Source organism: Hemiscyllium ocellatum, chromosome 11 (assembly GCF_020745735.1).
Source record: "Hemiscyllium ocellatum isolate sHemOce1 chromosome 11, sHemOce1.pat.X.cur, whole genome shotgun sequence".
In the NCBI taxonomy this organism is placed as follows: Eukaryota; Metazoa; Chordata; class Chondrichthyes; order Orectolobiformes; family Hemiscylliidae; genus Hemiscyllium; species Hemiscyllium ocellatum.
Window position 1 is genome coordinate 64,028,176 of NC_083411.1, and position 15,814 is coordinate 64,043,989.

General features: G+C 43.4%; 1 protein-coding gene across 1 annotated transcript in view; it reads right to left on the reverse strand.

The window, feature by feature from the left end:
• Positions 1-453: 453 nt before the first annotated feature.
• The window catches only part of LOC132820040 (sodium- and chloride-dependent neutral and basic amino acid transporter B(0+)-like), a 169,232-nt gene continuing 153,871 nt past the window's right edge, over positions 454-15,814 (reverse strand). Inside the window, exons 14-17 of the mRNA XM_060831960.1 lie at positions 6,477-6,576; positions 1,125-1,234; positions 860-1,030; positions 454-504 (exon numbers count right to left, since the gene is read on the reverse strand). Coding sequence (XP_060687943.1) covers positions 454-504; positions 860-1,030; positions 1,125-1,234; positions 6,477-6,576 — 432 coding nt within the window. The remainder of the gene's footprint in view (positions 505-859; positions 1,031-1,124; positions 1,235-6,476; positions 6,577-15,814) is intronic.

Consider the following 15,814-nt stretch of genomic DNA (forward strand, 5'->3'; position numbering starts at 1 on the left):
AGGAATTGTTCCACGTGGACTTTATTCAAAAACTACTGAATCCCACCACCTAATGCCACTACTTGTTATTACAACCAGACAAACGTAAAGATCTGCAATGCAGAAGACACCATTCTGAAACTGAGAGATAGTTTTGAAACAGTCCAAACTCCAACTTTGTAAGGTGCATAAATAGTGTATGAATTGATTGAGAATTTAATGAAATCAACCTAACAATCTGTGATCCATGACTGAAATACAAAATATCGAGTTTAGTGGACCTTTTGTTTATATTTGTTAAATTAAGGTGACCTGCATTTTCCAAGGTATTGCAACACCCTGATATGTTCATATTTGTGATGTGTTCCAATAGTGCAATTCTTTTATTATTTTAAAACCTATCTTTGTTTTAATTGCATAAATGTGATAAATTATGTTTTTTTGTAACATTGAAATAACCATAGTCCTATCAGATCACAGGGCTGCTCTCTCAACAGAGAGCGAGGTGATTGATGGTGGTTTAACCTGAGGATCAAGGGGAGAGTTCCAGAAGGAGAGTTCATCACAGTAACCTCAGCTGGTACAGGGATTGGCATCACTCAGCATCACCAACTCACCCATCCAACCAACTGAGCTAACCGATCCACTTTCTTTTAGTTGTATATTCAAACATTCACAGATACTACTTCCAGTCCACTCCAGCTTTAGTGCCTGAACCAAGATGGTATCACGGTGGACTGAACTGAGCATAAGTGAAAGGACAACAAAAAGACATTTTGATTTTGAAACAATGTGCTTTGCATTGCATCTATCATGATCCAAAACCTAATTTTATGTTCTCTGTTCCTTAATCTTTAAAAGATTTCAAAGCGTCCCTCACCTGCCACAAGGTGGGGTCCTCAGCTTGGACAACTCTCACCACAGCCATGATGGGGATCCACATAATACAGAAGATGGTCATACACCAGCCCAGTGCTCCTGACCAGACAGGGTATTCAACAGATCCATATCTTAGTGGGGAAAGTGTTGTCAAGGACCAGATTAAGACTGCCTGAATGTGGATAAGATACAAAACTAAATCAGAAGCAGAATGAGAGATTGGGTATTTTCAGTTTAAATCAAAATAATGTGTAACAGCTTCTTACCACCAGCAAACACGGAGAGATCAGAATCCAACACATTCTCCACCACAGCCAGAAGAGCCAAGTCCTTTCCCCAATCATCATCTCAATGTCCTTGATGAATCTGTTTGTCCCTGTGAACAACAAGGAAGAAGAGAGACACCATCACTCACTCTGTCCTGTCTTTAGGGCAGCTTGTTTACTGTTGAAGTTCATCTTGTACAGGGTGGCACTGATGAACAGGTTAACCCAGAGAAGGGATTGCTCCAGATTTCAAACAGGATAAGGAAATTGATTCTTGTCACCAACTGATTGATCTTTCTCTCCCATTTTAGGAACAAGGGTCTGTCCATCCCAGCACAAATTGGAAACATAAGCTTTTCCTGGAATGAGTTCTTCTTGGGCGATGAAGGTAACTTGGAATTTGAAACACAAACAGATCAATCATGACCGTATTGATGGTGGAGCAGGCTTGAGGGGCTGAATGGGTCTATTTCTGCTAAGGACTTGTAAAATATGAAAGTGAAGAGTTCATAACAAACCCTAAATATAGAAACATGTGAACAACAGCAAAAATAGGCTAATTTTCTCTAATCTTATTACAAATCACTTGTTAGGGATACGCTTAATACTGATAGAAACCAATGAAGGGTAAAGAGTGGGGTGTTTCCAATGTAAAGAACAGGGGTATAAGTGTAATTAATTAAAACTTATAAAATACACCATTGAGTTAAATGCAATAGAAATGACCACTTAGGTGATATGTTGCAGCTGTAACATGTGGTTGCTGCTGGATTCCTAAAGAAATCCAGTTATATTGGATCAGCTCAAACATTTGAGATAGTACCACACATGAGGCTCCTTAATAACCTGAGAGCCCATTGTGCTGGGTGTACAGTATGACCATGGATAGTGAATTGGTGAGCTGATAGAAGATCGACAGCAGTATCTTGTCGGGATCTGGATGATGTGAGCTTGGCAAGGTTTATTTGAGAATTGGATGAGAACTGTAGCAATTCTGATGTCGGGAAGACCATTTTTTTTTATTCTTTCAGTAAGCAATGAGCTGAATCTGTCACTCAGCAGTGATGAGTTCCTAATTAATGGGATTATTCCCTATTAAGCAGCAAGCTAATGGTACAACACGCCTAACTAATATTCAGCTTCCTATCTTAAACTCACCTAACAAGCTCAACATTGAGAAAACTTGACCTGGAGATTAGAGTGAGGATCTCGTGAATTCAGCTTGTTACCTGCTCCAAATGACCTAAATATTGGGCACTGAGGTCTCAGAGAATACTCCAAGGATGCCAGCCACATACACTTTACATTCATGGTATTGGATCTGATATGTGCCAGTCTCTAATATCTTGCTGGGCCATCTCAGAAAATTTCTACACTTCAGTACTGCACCACAGTCTGCCCCAGTGACTATCATTGTAATGCCTCGGCCAGCACACCCAAGAGCATGAACCCAGGCTGCATCTCCAGGCTGGTCACTTGCTGTCCCAATTCTCACTCATTCTGAGCTGGCCTGGATGCTCACAACACCTCTCCCTTGCCTTGCCTTTTGCCTTTGTGTGTTTGCTACCTCAGCCAGGGATATTATTCCAGTCGCTCCTTGCCATTTAGTGCAGACACAAAGGAAGGAATCTTGTTGTGGTTGTCAACAGGACTCTGTCAAATCAAGGAGGGTGTAATGGGGTGCTGGCACAGTAAGTCATGGGCAGTCTCTGATACCAATTCCATGTGCTTAGACATGGGCAACCAGCTGCTCAGGGTGGTCAACATTAGTGTTTACTCCACGTAAGGGGTTAGGAACTGAATGAAGGTCAGCCCACCACCTGGCTTGAGTCTTTCTGCTCTACTGTGGGCTGCTTACTTCCTGAAATGAGACAGAGGCAGGTATTAATGGAGATGAAAGGACGTGTCCCAATTGTTACTGTAGGTGCAGCTGGGAGGTATCCTGAGTGAACAAGCAGTGCAGAGGGACTGCAGGATTAATGGTGTCTGGGATTGGGGTAGGTGTGAGTGAGCGGAGGGGGACAGATTGCAAGCTGTAGTGAGATTGGTAGGGCATGAGACTCAGTGGAAGGTGGGTATAGCAAGAGAGTTACGGTGAGGGTGAGATAACAAACATGGTAGCACTTACTAGCAAAGTGGAGAAGATCATTGACTTCCTTCTTTCACTGCTGGGTATTCCTCCAGATGGCTGAGATTGCACTGATCCAGGTGGCAACCTCGGACCAGGTTGTCATGTCATGCCCTGATCTTACCAATCCAGGGGTAAGAAGAAATCCCACTTCAACACCACGCTATGCAGTAGAACCTTTAGATCCCTACCCATCAGGCAGGACACTCCTTCCCCCTGCCTGCCTGCTATGTCTGGGATCAATATAAGTAACACTGTAGGGTTGTTCTAGACTGACAGTGTTTGTATGGATACTTAATGGGCTTTTAATGAAGTTGTAACCATAACATATGGAGCTGTCAGTGTTGGCCTGGGTGGACAAGGTCAGAAGTCACATGGCACCACATTATAGTCCAAAAGGTTTATTTGAAATCAAATGCTTTCGGAGCACTGCCCTTTCATCAGGTGAAGTAAAGAGAAGCACACAGACACAGAGTTTATAATCAGAGAAATCAAAATATCATACAAGTGGTGTGAGTGGAGTGTTGAATAATAGGTCTCTGCAGGTGATCAAGAGTGTCAGATGGTGTGAATAAAGTGTCAACAGCTGAATAGCAGGTGAAGGGATGATCTATAATCTGATTCATAAGGTAGTTCTGGAGACAAACCAAATGACTGGAATAACATGGTAGGTATAAGAGTCACAAGCCGAGGGTCTAACCAAAGTAACAAGTACTAATCCAAAACTGTACACATTAAATAAGGTAGAGAGATCATAATAAGTTATCAAGGTGATGGTGTCAAAACTGGACAGTAAGGAAGATCTTACAGGTACAGAACAGTGTAATGGGGTCACATGTAGTACGACTTGTAACCAAGATCGTGGTTGAGGCCATCTTCATGGCTACAGAACTCAGCTATTGGTTTCAGCTCAGCAATTCTGTGCTATTGTGGTCCTCAAGATACAAAACAACACAAAATTATTGTGAGGCAGCAGTGCTAACCACTGGGCCACTGTGCCACCCAAAGTGGGGATATTTTCAGGATGGCAACCTGTAACTGTATGACAGAGATTAGAGCTAGGGCCTCGATTATGACTGGAATTAAGAAAGTAAATATACAATCACCAAGTTTCCAGATCACAAAAATAGGTGGGAGGGCATTTGGTGAGGATGACACAAAGATTCTATTGAGAGATACAACAGGTTATGTGAAAGAACAAAAACTAGCCAGGTAGAATATAAAGTGGAAAAATGTGAGTAATACACTTTGGCGGGAGGAATAGAGGAGTTGAATATTATTTGACTGAAAAGACTGCAGAAAGCTGCAGCACAGAAGGATTAGGGGTTCCTTGTGCCTAAATCTGAAAAGCCTGGCCTTTAAATTTTATGGGTATGAGGGAAGGAAAATGGATAGTTGGCCTTTATATCAAAGCAAACAGAATACAAAAATAGGTAAGCTTTGTTATAAATGTTCAAGGCACTAGTGAGACCATGGCTGGAATATTCGGAACAGTTTCTATTCCTCCATGGGATGAGGATGCCACTGGCTCAGTAGAATTTATCATCCATCCCAGAGAGCAGTTAAGAGTCAACCATACTGCTATGTGTCCAGAGTCACATGTTGTCCAGACCAGGTAAGGATAGCAGTTTCTTTCCCTGAAGGACATTAGCAAACCAGAGGGGTTTTTTCAATCATTGACATTGATTCAAGGTCATAATTGGACTCTTAATTCTAGATTTTTATTGAATTCAATAAAACGGGGCAGCACAGTGATTCAGTGGTGAGCAATGTTGCCTCACAGCACCACGGACCTGGGTTCAAATCCAGCCTCAGGTGGCTGTCTGTGTGGATTTTGCACATTCTCCCCATGTCTGTATGGGTTTCCTCCAGGTGCTCCAGTTTCCTCCCACAGTCCAAAGTTATGCAGCTTGGTTGGACTGGCCGTGCTAATTTCCTCTATAATGTCCACGGATGTGCAGGCTAGGCTGGTTAGGCATGGGAAATGCATGATTACGGGGATAGGGTAGGGGTCTGGGTCTGGGTAGGATGCTCATCAAAGAGTTGGTGTGCACTCGTTGGGCCAAATGGCCCGCTTCCACATTGCAGAGATTTTATGATTCAAATTGCACCATTTGCCATGATGGGATTCGAGCCTGGATCCCTAAGGCAGTACCTGGGTTAACAATCCAGCGATTATATCATCAGGTCATCATCTCCCCCTCAAAAAAAATATATTGGCTTTGGAGGCAGTCCAAAGAAGGTTCATGAGATTAATTTCGGATATGGAGAGATTTTCTTTTCAGGAGTGTGCGAGTAGTTTGGGCTTGAGCTCTTTTGAATTTTGTGGAATAAGAGGCGATCTATTTTGAAAAGTATATGATTGTTAACGATTGTGCTTGATCAGATATAGGAATAGAGGCTGTTTTCACTTATGCTAGAGTCTGGGACCAGAAGGCATCTCCTGACAACCAAGAGGTTACATATTTAAGACAGAGATGAGGAAGACTTTTTGCTCTTAGAGTGCAGTGGTATTCTTTTTACCACAGAGTGCTGTTGAGGCTAGGTATATAAGTCTATTCATGTAAGATAGATTGTAAATCAGTAAAGGAATCAAACATTGTGGGGAAATGGTAGGAAAGTGGAGTGAAGGATAGTCAAATCAGCCATGACCTCATTGAATGGTGGCGCAAAATCAGTGGGGTGAATGGCCTACTTCAACTCCTCTGTCTTATGGTCTCATTGTCTTAAGTACTTATATTGCTATAAAACTCATACTTACACAGTCTGGGCTCTGTGCTGCCTCACTACATACAACAAACACACAGTAACTGCAAGGGCTGCTAATATTATCACTGCTACTGAAGGTCAGTCAGGAACCTTTGTACATCACATATTTGTGAAGCAATCTAACAGCAGAAAGATAAACTCCCTATGTGATCTTGGATTTGTGCAATAATACAAGTATCAGCAATTAACAAGACAATGACTGTAGTAAAATTGGCTGAAATCCAGCAAAAACAAGTGGATCCTGAGTGAAGGATGCAAAAAAATGATGTTGTGTGTTTCATGCGGGTTTCTGGAACTAATTAGGTTTCATTGTCAGGAAGAGCAAGTGAATTCTGATACACGTCTGCCAGCATCTGATTCATTTGGTCTGATTTTATTAAAGAAACCTTAATTTTCACAAAGTACTTTAAATTTAATATGTTTATTTGTTTTGGTCTCTTTTATGATTGACTGACCATAGATCCAGCTGAGACCGATGAGTTGCAGGAGAGCTGTTATAATGAGAATCCAGTCCGTAACGTAATGATCCATTAAATTTAGCCAGTAAATCCCAGCCTAAAATTAAATGGAAAATTCAAAAATGTTACACAGGAAAATGATCGTACTCTTACTTTCAAATTCAGACTTTGATGAGATTTGAAAAATGCATACATGTAAGTGCTTATAATAAAAGCACAATTCTAACTAAAGCAAATTCAGAAGTCACAATGTCAGGTTATATTCCAACAGATTTATTTGAAATCACAAGCTTCTTCATCAGATGATGAAGGAGCAGTGCTCTGAAAGCTTCTGATTTCAAATAAACCTGTTGGATTATAGCCTGACGTCATATGACTTCTGAAATTGTCCACTCCAGTCCAACATTGTCACTTCCACATCATAACTAAAGCAAAATACTACAGATGCTGGAAATCTGAAACAAACACAGAAATTCCTGGAAAAAATCAGCAGGTCTGGCAGTATCTGTGGAGAAAGAAACTAACATATTGATTCCAGTCTGGTACAACTCATCTTCAGAACTGTTCCAACACAATTCTAACTCGATGCTCAATATTCCCTCATTCATTTGTGTGTGGGATTCAATTATGTTGCTGTTCCCTCTTCTCCATTCTCACCTGAAAGTCATTTTTGAAATGGAGAGATCAGAATTTACCTGCAGTGTTCCAAATGTGATCTCACGTGATCAAATAAGTGAAGAGGTTACCTCAGAGTCCAATTGGACCTTGATCAGCTGGGCCAATGGGCTGAGGAGTGACAGATGGGGTTTAATTTAGATAAATGTGAGGTGCTGCATTTTCGAAAAGTAAGTTAGGGCAGAATTTATACACTTAATGTTAAGGTCCCGGGGAGCGTTGTTGAACAAAGAGACCTTGGGGCGCAGTTTCATGCAGAAGGTGGTGTGTGTATGGAAGTTTTGGAGGCTGGTATAATTACAACATTTAAAAGGCTTTTGGATGGATATATAAATAGGAATAGTCTAGAGTGATATGGGCCCAATGCTGGCAAATAAGACTACATTAATTTAGGATATCTGATACCATGGATGAAGGATCTGTTTCTGTGCTGTACATCTCTGACTTTATGACCCTATGGGCGGCATGGTGGCTCAGTAGTTAGCACTACTGCCTCACAGCGCCAGAGACCCAGGTTCAATTCTCGCCTCAGGCAACTGTCTGTGTGGAGTTTGCACATTCTCCCTGTGTCTTCGTGAGCACTCTCCGGGTGTTCTGGTTTCCTCCCACACTCCAAAAATGTGCAGGTTAGGTGAGTTGGCCATGCTAAATTGTCTGTAGTGTGAGGTGTAGGGGAATGGGTCTGGGTGGGTTGCTCTTCGGAGGGTTGGTGCGGACTTGTTGGGCCGAAGGGCCTGTTTCCACATTGTAAGTAATCTAATCTAATCTAAATACATCCTAAATTTAGACATCATGACCCCTCATGTTCATCTTAACTCTTTGCCTCCAGTTTTAACTGCCTGGGAACATTGCATTAATGGGATTTGTAAAATTACCAACTCTCCCCACTCAGTATCTGAACTACATTCCCATTCAACACAAATATCTGAATAAGGGAACATGGCTCAGGAGTAGGCCATCCTGTCCCTGGGGCTTACTCCACCATTTAATAAGGTTAAAATCACACACCAGGTTATGATCCAACAGGTTTATTTGGAAGCACTAGCTTTCTGACCGCCGCTCCTTCATCAGGTGGTTATGGATTGTAAGATCGTATGACATAGAATTCAAAGCAAACTTTTGAAAGCTAGTGCTTCCAAAAGAACCTGTTGGACTATAACCTGGTGATATGTGATTTTCAACTTTGTACATCCTAGTCCAACACTGGCACCTCCACATAATTTAATAAGGTTACCGCTGTTATGAATTGCTTTGAATATATTTGCGTCCTTCTTTCCATAATACAAGCAATACTGTATACAGACTCTCACATTATGGAACCATCAGTGCACTGTATAACTGAAGCTTAACATCTCTACTTTTATATCCACTCAGCCTTGCAGCAAATGATAAAGTTATATTAGCTTTCCCAAATATATAGGTGAGAATTGCAAATGCTGGAGATCAAAGTTGAACAGTGCGGTGCTGGAAAAACACAGCCAGTCAGGCAGCATCTGAGGAGCAGGAGAGTTGATGTTTTGGGCATAAGCCCTTCATCAGGAATGAGGCTTGTGGGCCAAGGGGGCTGAGAGATAAATGGGAGAGGGATGAGGCTGGTGGGGAGGATAGTTGAGAATGCACTAGGTAATATATCTCCCTCCCCACCCCTATCCATGGTCCATAAAGACCATTCCTTCTGCAACTCCCTTGTTCAGTCCATGCCCCCACCAACCCACCCTCCTATCCTGGCACCTTCCCCTGCCACCAAAAGAATTGCAAACCTCCACCCACGCCTCCCCACTTACCTCCGTCCAAGGCCCCAAAGGAGCCTTCCACATCTGTCAGAGATTTATCTGCACTTCCACACACATCATCTACTATGTCTGTTGCTCCCAATGTGGTCTCCTCTACATCGGGGAGACAGAACTCCAGTTTGCAGAACGTTTCAGAGGGCATCTCCAGGACACACGCTCAAACAATCCCATTGCCCCATTGCCGAACACTTTAACTCCCCATTCACTAAGGACATGCAAGGTCTGGGCCTCCTCCACCGCCAAACCCTAACCACCCGATGCCTGGAGGAAGAATGCCTCATCTTCCACATTGGGACCCTCCAACCACATAGGATCAATGTGGATTTCACCAGTTTCCTCATTTTCCCTCCCCCCACCTTATCCCAGATGCAACTTTCCAACTGGACACCACCCTCTTGACCTGTCCTACCTGTCCATCTTCCTTCCCACCTATCTACTCCATCCTCCTCTCTGACCTATCGCCTTCACCCCCAACTTCATTTACCTATCGCATTCTCAGCTACCTTACCCCCAGCCCACTCCTTCTCTCATTTATCTGTCAGCCCTCTTGGGCCACCAGCCTCACTCCTGATGAAGGTCTCATAACCAAAACATTGATTTTCCTGCTCGTTGGATTCTGCCTGATCTGCTGTGCTTTTCCAGCAGCACACTCTTTGTTTTTCCTAAATATATTGGAGGGTTGTTTTTCAGACTGGAAACCTATGACCAGTGGAGTGCCACAAGGATTGCTGCTGGGTCCTCTACTTTTTGTCATTTATATAAATGATTTGGATGTGAGCGTAAGAGGTACAGTTAGTAAATTTGCAGATGACACCAAAATTGGAGGTGTAGTGGACAGCGAAGAAGGTTACCTCAGATTACAACAGGATCTGGATCAGATGGGCCAATGGGCTGAGAAGTGACAGATGGAGTTTAATTCAGATAAATGCGAGGTGCTGCATTTTGGGAAAGCAAATCTTAGGACTTATATGCTTAATGGTAAGGGCGGAGGGAGTGTTACTGAACAAAGAGACCTTGGAGTGGAATCGCTGGTAGATAGGATCGTGAAGAAGGCATTTGGTATGCTTTCCTTTATTGGTTAGAGTATTGAGTACAGGAGTTAGAAGGTCATGATGCGGCTGTACAGGACATTGGTTAGACCACTGTTGAAATATTGTGTGCAATTCTAGTCTCCTTCCTATTGGAAAGACTAGATTAGATTATTTACAGTGTGGAAACAAGCCCTTCAGCCCAACAAGTCCACACCGATCCGCCAAAGCGCAACCCACTCAGACCCATTCCCCTACATTTACCCCTTCATCTAACACTATGGGCAATTTAACTTGGCCAATTCACCTAACTTGCACATTTTTGGATTGTGGGAGGAAACCGGCGCACCCGGAGGAAACCCACACAGACACGGGGAGAATGTGCAAACTCCACACAGAGAGTCACCTGAGGCGGGAATTGAACCCGGCGTCTCTGGCGCTGTGAGGCAGCAGTGCTAACCACTGTGCCATCGTTGTGAAATATGAAAGGGTTCAGAAAAGATTTACAAGGATGTTGCCAGGGTTGGAGGATTTGAGCTATAGGGAGAGGTTGAACAGGCTGGGGCTGTTTTCCTTGGTACGTCGGAGGCTGAGGGGTGATCTTATAGAGGTGTACAAAATTATGAGGGGCATAGATAGGATAAATAGACAAAGTTCCCTGGGGTCAGGGAGTCCAGAACTGGAGGGCCTAGGTTTAGAGTGAGAGGGGAAAGATATAATAGAGACCTAAGGGGCAACTTTTTTCCAATCAGAGGGTAGTACGTGTATGGAATGAGCTACCAGAGGAAGTGGTGGAGGCTGGTACAATTGCAACATTCAGAAGGCAATTGGATGGGTATATGAAAGGAAGGGTTTGGAGGGATATGGGCTGGGTGCTGGCAGGCTGGACTAGATTGGGTTGGGATATCTGGTCAGCATGGACAGATTGGACTAAAGGGTCTGTTTCTATGCTATACACCTCTATGACTCTATATGCTGCATCTGCACAGTAACTTTTGATTGTCACGCATCCTTCTGTCTCTCAGAGTTCTGCAATCTCTAATCATTTTGATATGATGTTTTATTTTTTATTCTTCCTGCTAAAAGGGAAACACTTCATGTTTTCCTACATTATACTCCATTTGCTACATCTTTGCCCACCGACTTAAACCATCTTTCTCTTTTTATAGCCCCCTTATGTCTTCCTTGAAAATTACTTTCCAATTTTATGTCATCAGCAACTTTGGTAACTGTGTCTTCTACTGCTTCATCTATGTCATTGATGTAAATTGTAAATCATTCAAATGCCAGAATTGACCCTGAGGCACGCCACTTGTTACATCATGAGAACCTGAAAAAAAAAACACATTTGTGCTGACTCTCTGTTTACTATTAGCCAGCTAATTTTCTGTCCATGTCAATATGCTAACCCCTGTACCATGAGCTCCTATGTTCTACAATAAATATTAATGTGACACTTTATCAAATGCCTCTGGAAATATAAGAAAAAGTACATCCACCATTTCCCCATTATCCAAACACTCATATTATTTCTGAAATAATTCTAACAAATTTTTGAAATATGTTCTCTCCCTTCACAAGACCGTACTGGCTCTATTTGACTACTTCAAAACCTACATTGTCATGCCACAAATTCCTTAATAATAATTGCTAACATTTTACTTATGATAGATAGTAAGTTAACTGCTCTGTATTTCTTTCTTTTTGAATAAAAGATTTATATTTTCTAACCCAGTCATAGAGTCAAAAGGTGTGGTGCTGGAAAAGCACAGCTGGTCAGGCAGCATCCAAGGAGCAGGAGACAATAGACAATAGGTGCAGGAGTAGGCCATTCAGCCCTTCGAGCCTGCACCGCCATTCAATATGATCATGGCTGATTATTCCTAATCAGTATCCGCTTCCTGCCTTATCTCCATAACCCTTGATTCCACTTTCTTTGAGAGCTCTATCCAACTCTTTCTTAAATGAATCCAGAGGCTGGGCCTCCACTGCCCTCTTGGGTAGAGCATTCCACACAGCCACCACTCTCTGGGTGAAGAAGCTTCTCCTCATCTCTGTCCTAAATGGTCTACCCCGTATTTTTAAGCTGTGTCCTCTGGTTTGGCACTCACCCATCAGCGGAAACATGTTTCCTGCTGCCAGAGTGTCCAATCTTTTCATAATCTTATACGTCTCAATCATATCCCCTCTCAGTCTTCTAAACTCAAGGGTATACAAGCCCAGTCGCTTCAGTCTTTCAGTGTAAGGTAATCCCTCCATTCCAGGAATTGACCTTGTGAACCTATGCTGCACTCCCTCAATAGCCAGAATGTCTTTCCTCAAATTTGGCGACCAGAACTGCACACAGTACTCCAGGTATGGTCTCACCAGGGCCCTGTACAGCTGCAGAAGCACCTCATTGCTTCTGAACTCAATCCCTCTTGTTATGAAGGCCAGCATGCTATTAGCTTTCTTCGCTACCTGCTGTACCTGCATGCTTGCCTTCATTGACTGGTGTACAAGAACACCCAGACCTCTCTGTACTGCCCCTTTACCTAAATTAATTCCATTGAGGTAGTAATCTGCCTTCCTGTTCTTGCCACCAAAGTGGATAACCATACATTTATCCACATTAAACTGCATCTGCCATGCATCTGCCCACTCACCTAACTTGTCCAGGTCACCCTGTAATCTCCTAACATCCTCATCACATTTCACCCTGCCACCCAGCTTTGTATCATCAGCAAATTTGCTAATGTTATCGCTGATGCCATCTTCTATATCATTAACATATATTGTAAAAAGCTGCGGTCCCACACGGATCCTTGCGGTACCCAACTGGTCACTGCCTGCCATTTCGAAATGGAGCCGTTTATCACTACCTTTTGTTTCCTGTCAGCCAACCAATTTTCAATCCAATCTAGTACTTTGCTCCCAATACCATGCGCCCTAAGTTTACGCACTAACCTCCTACGTGGAACTTTATCAAAAGCTTTCTGAAAGTCCAGGTACGTTACATCTACTGGATCTCCCTTATCCATCTTCAGAGTTACATCCTCAAAAAACTCCAGAAGATTAGTCAAGCACGATTTCCCCTTCATAAATCCATGCTGACTCTGTCCTATCCTGTTACTACTATCCAGATGTGCCGTAATCTCATCCTTTATAATAGACTCCAGCATCTTTCCCACCACTGAGGTCAGACTAACTAGTCTATAATTTCCTGCTTTCTCTCTCCCATCTTTCTTAAAAAGTGGTATAACATTAGCCAGTCTCCAATCCTCAGGTACCGATCCCGAATCTATTGAATTCTGGAAAATAATCACCAACGCATCCACAATTTCCCGAGCCACCTCCTTCAGTACCCTGGGATGTAGACCATCAGGCCCCGGGGACTTATCAACCTTCAGACCTAACAGTCTCTCCAACACCAAATCCTGGCAAATACAGATTCCCTTAAGTTCAGGTCCTTCGGTCACTGCTACCTCAGGGTCTTCCCCAGTCTTGTGTCTTCCCCAGTGAACACAGATCTGAAGTACCCATTTAATTCTTCTGCCATTTCTTTGTGCCCTGTAATATATTCCCCTGTTTCTGTCTTCAAGGGCCCAATTTTAGTCCTAACCATTTTTTTGCCTTGCACATACTTGAAAAAGCTTTTACTATCCTCCTTTATATTATTGGCCAGTTTACCTTCGTATCTCATTTTTCCTCTGCGTATTTCCTTCTTAGTAATCCTCTGTTGTTCTTTAAAGGCTTCCCAGTCCTCTGTTTTCCCACTTATCTTTGCTATGTTATACTTTTTCTCTTTTAACTTTATATGTTTCTTAACTTCCCTCGTTAGCCACGGCCACCCATGCCTCCTCCTGAGATCTTTCTTCCTTTTAGGAATGAACTGATCCTGCAACTTCTGCATTATACACAGAAATATCTGCCATTGTTCCACCACGGTCATCCCTGCTAAGGTATTGCACCATTGAACTTTGGCCAGCTCTTCCCTCATAGCTCCACAGTTCCCTTTATTCAACAGAAGTACTGTCACTTCCGACTGTACCCTCTCCCTCTCAAACTGCAGATTGAAACTTAATGTATTATGGTCACTACTTCCCAATGGCTCCTTCACTTCGAGGTCTCTGACCAATTCTGGTTAATTACACAATACTAGATCCAGAATTGCCTTCTCCCTGGTCGGCTCCAGCACCAGCTGCTCTAAGAATCCATCTCTGATGCACTCCATAAAGTCTCTTTCTTGAGGTCCAATACCATCCTGATTCTCCCAGTCTACCTGCATGTTAACATTCCCCATAACAACTGTAGTAACATCTTTACCACAGGTCAATTTCAGCTCCTGATTCAACTTACATCCGACATCCAGACTACTGTTTGGGGGCCTGTAGATGACTCCCAAGAGGGTCATTTTACCCTTAGTATTTCGCAGCTCTATCCACACTGACTCTACATTCCCTGACTCTAGGTCCCCCCGCGCAAGGGACTGAATATCAACCCTTTCCAACAAGGCCACTCCACCCCCTCTGCCTGTCAGTCTGTCCTTACGATAGCACGTGTAGCCTTGAATATTCATTTCCCAGGCCCTGTCCACTTGAAGCCACGTCTCAGTTATCCCCACAATATCGTATCTGCCAATTTCCAAAAGAGCCTCAAGCTCATCCATCTTATTTCTAATGCTTCGTGCGTTCATATACAGCATTTTTAATTTGTTACGGCTCTCACCCTTCCCATCAACCCCTATTCCACTCAACTTTACAGCATGATCCCTTTTTGAATTTTCTGCCTCATTGATACAGTTGTCTTTCTTGACTTCTCTTGTTCTAACTTTTCCTCCAACTTCCTTTTTGTACATCCAGTTTGTCCCCTCCCCCCCGCTACTTAGTTTAAATGTAGCGGTGTTGCAGTAGAAAACCTGCCTGCCAGAATGCTGATCCCTAACCTGTTAAGGTGCAAACCGTCTCTCTTGTAGAATTTATGTTTGCAACAAAATGTACCCCAGTGATTCAAGAACTTAAATCCTTGCTTCCTGCACCAGTTCCCCAACCACACATTCAAGTCCATTATCTCCTTGTTTCTGGCCTCACCAGCCCGAGGAACTGGAAGCAAACCAGAGATAACCACCTTGGACATCCTGCTTTTCAGTCTTCATCCTCGTTCTCCAAAGTCCCGCTGTAGTATGTGCCTCCTCTTCTTCCCGACATCATTTGTGCCGACATATACCATCACCTCTGGCTCTTCACCCTCGTCCTTGAGGATTTCCTGCACTCTGTCCGCGATGTCTTTCACCCTGGCACCAGGAAGACAACACACCATCTTTAAATCCCGTCTGCTGCCACAAAAACCCCGGTCAGTTCCTCTCACGATGGAGTCCCCTATTACCACGGCTCTATGCGATGTCCGACTCTTCCGCTCTGCCTCTGCGCCAACTTTTGATTGACAGATCTGGCCGCCTCGCGGACTGGCAGTGTCATCAGTCTCCACTGTTTCCAACAGCTTCAACTTGTTCCTGACAGGTACTTCTCCCGGGGTCTCTTGCACCTGTCTCCTCTCTGCCTTCCTCATCGTCTGCTCTCTTCTGCTCTCTTCTGGCATGATTGGTGTAATAACCTCGCTGAAGGTCTTGTCCAGAAAGATCTCATTCCCTCGGATGAGCCTAAGGTCCTCGAGTTCTTTCATCAGCGCTGCAATATGCTCGGTCAATAGTTGAATGTGCACACACTTTCCGCACATGTACGAGTCAGACACACCAGAGTTGTTGACCTCCCACATCAAGCACATAGCGCACTGAACCAGCTGGGCAGTCATGTCTTCACCCTCTTCAACTGTGGCGTAGTCACTTCACTCAACCTCCTTT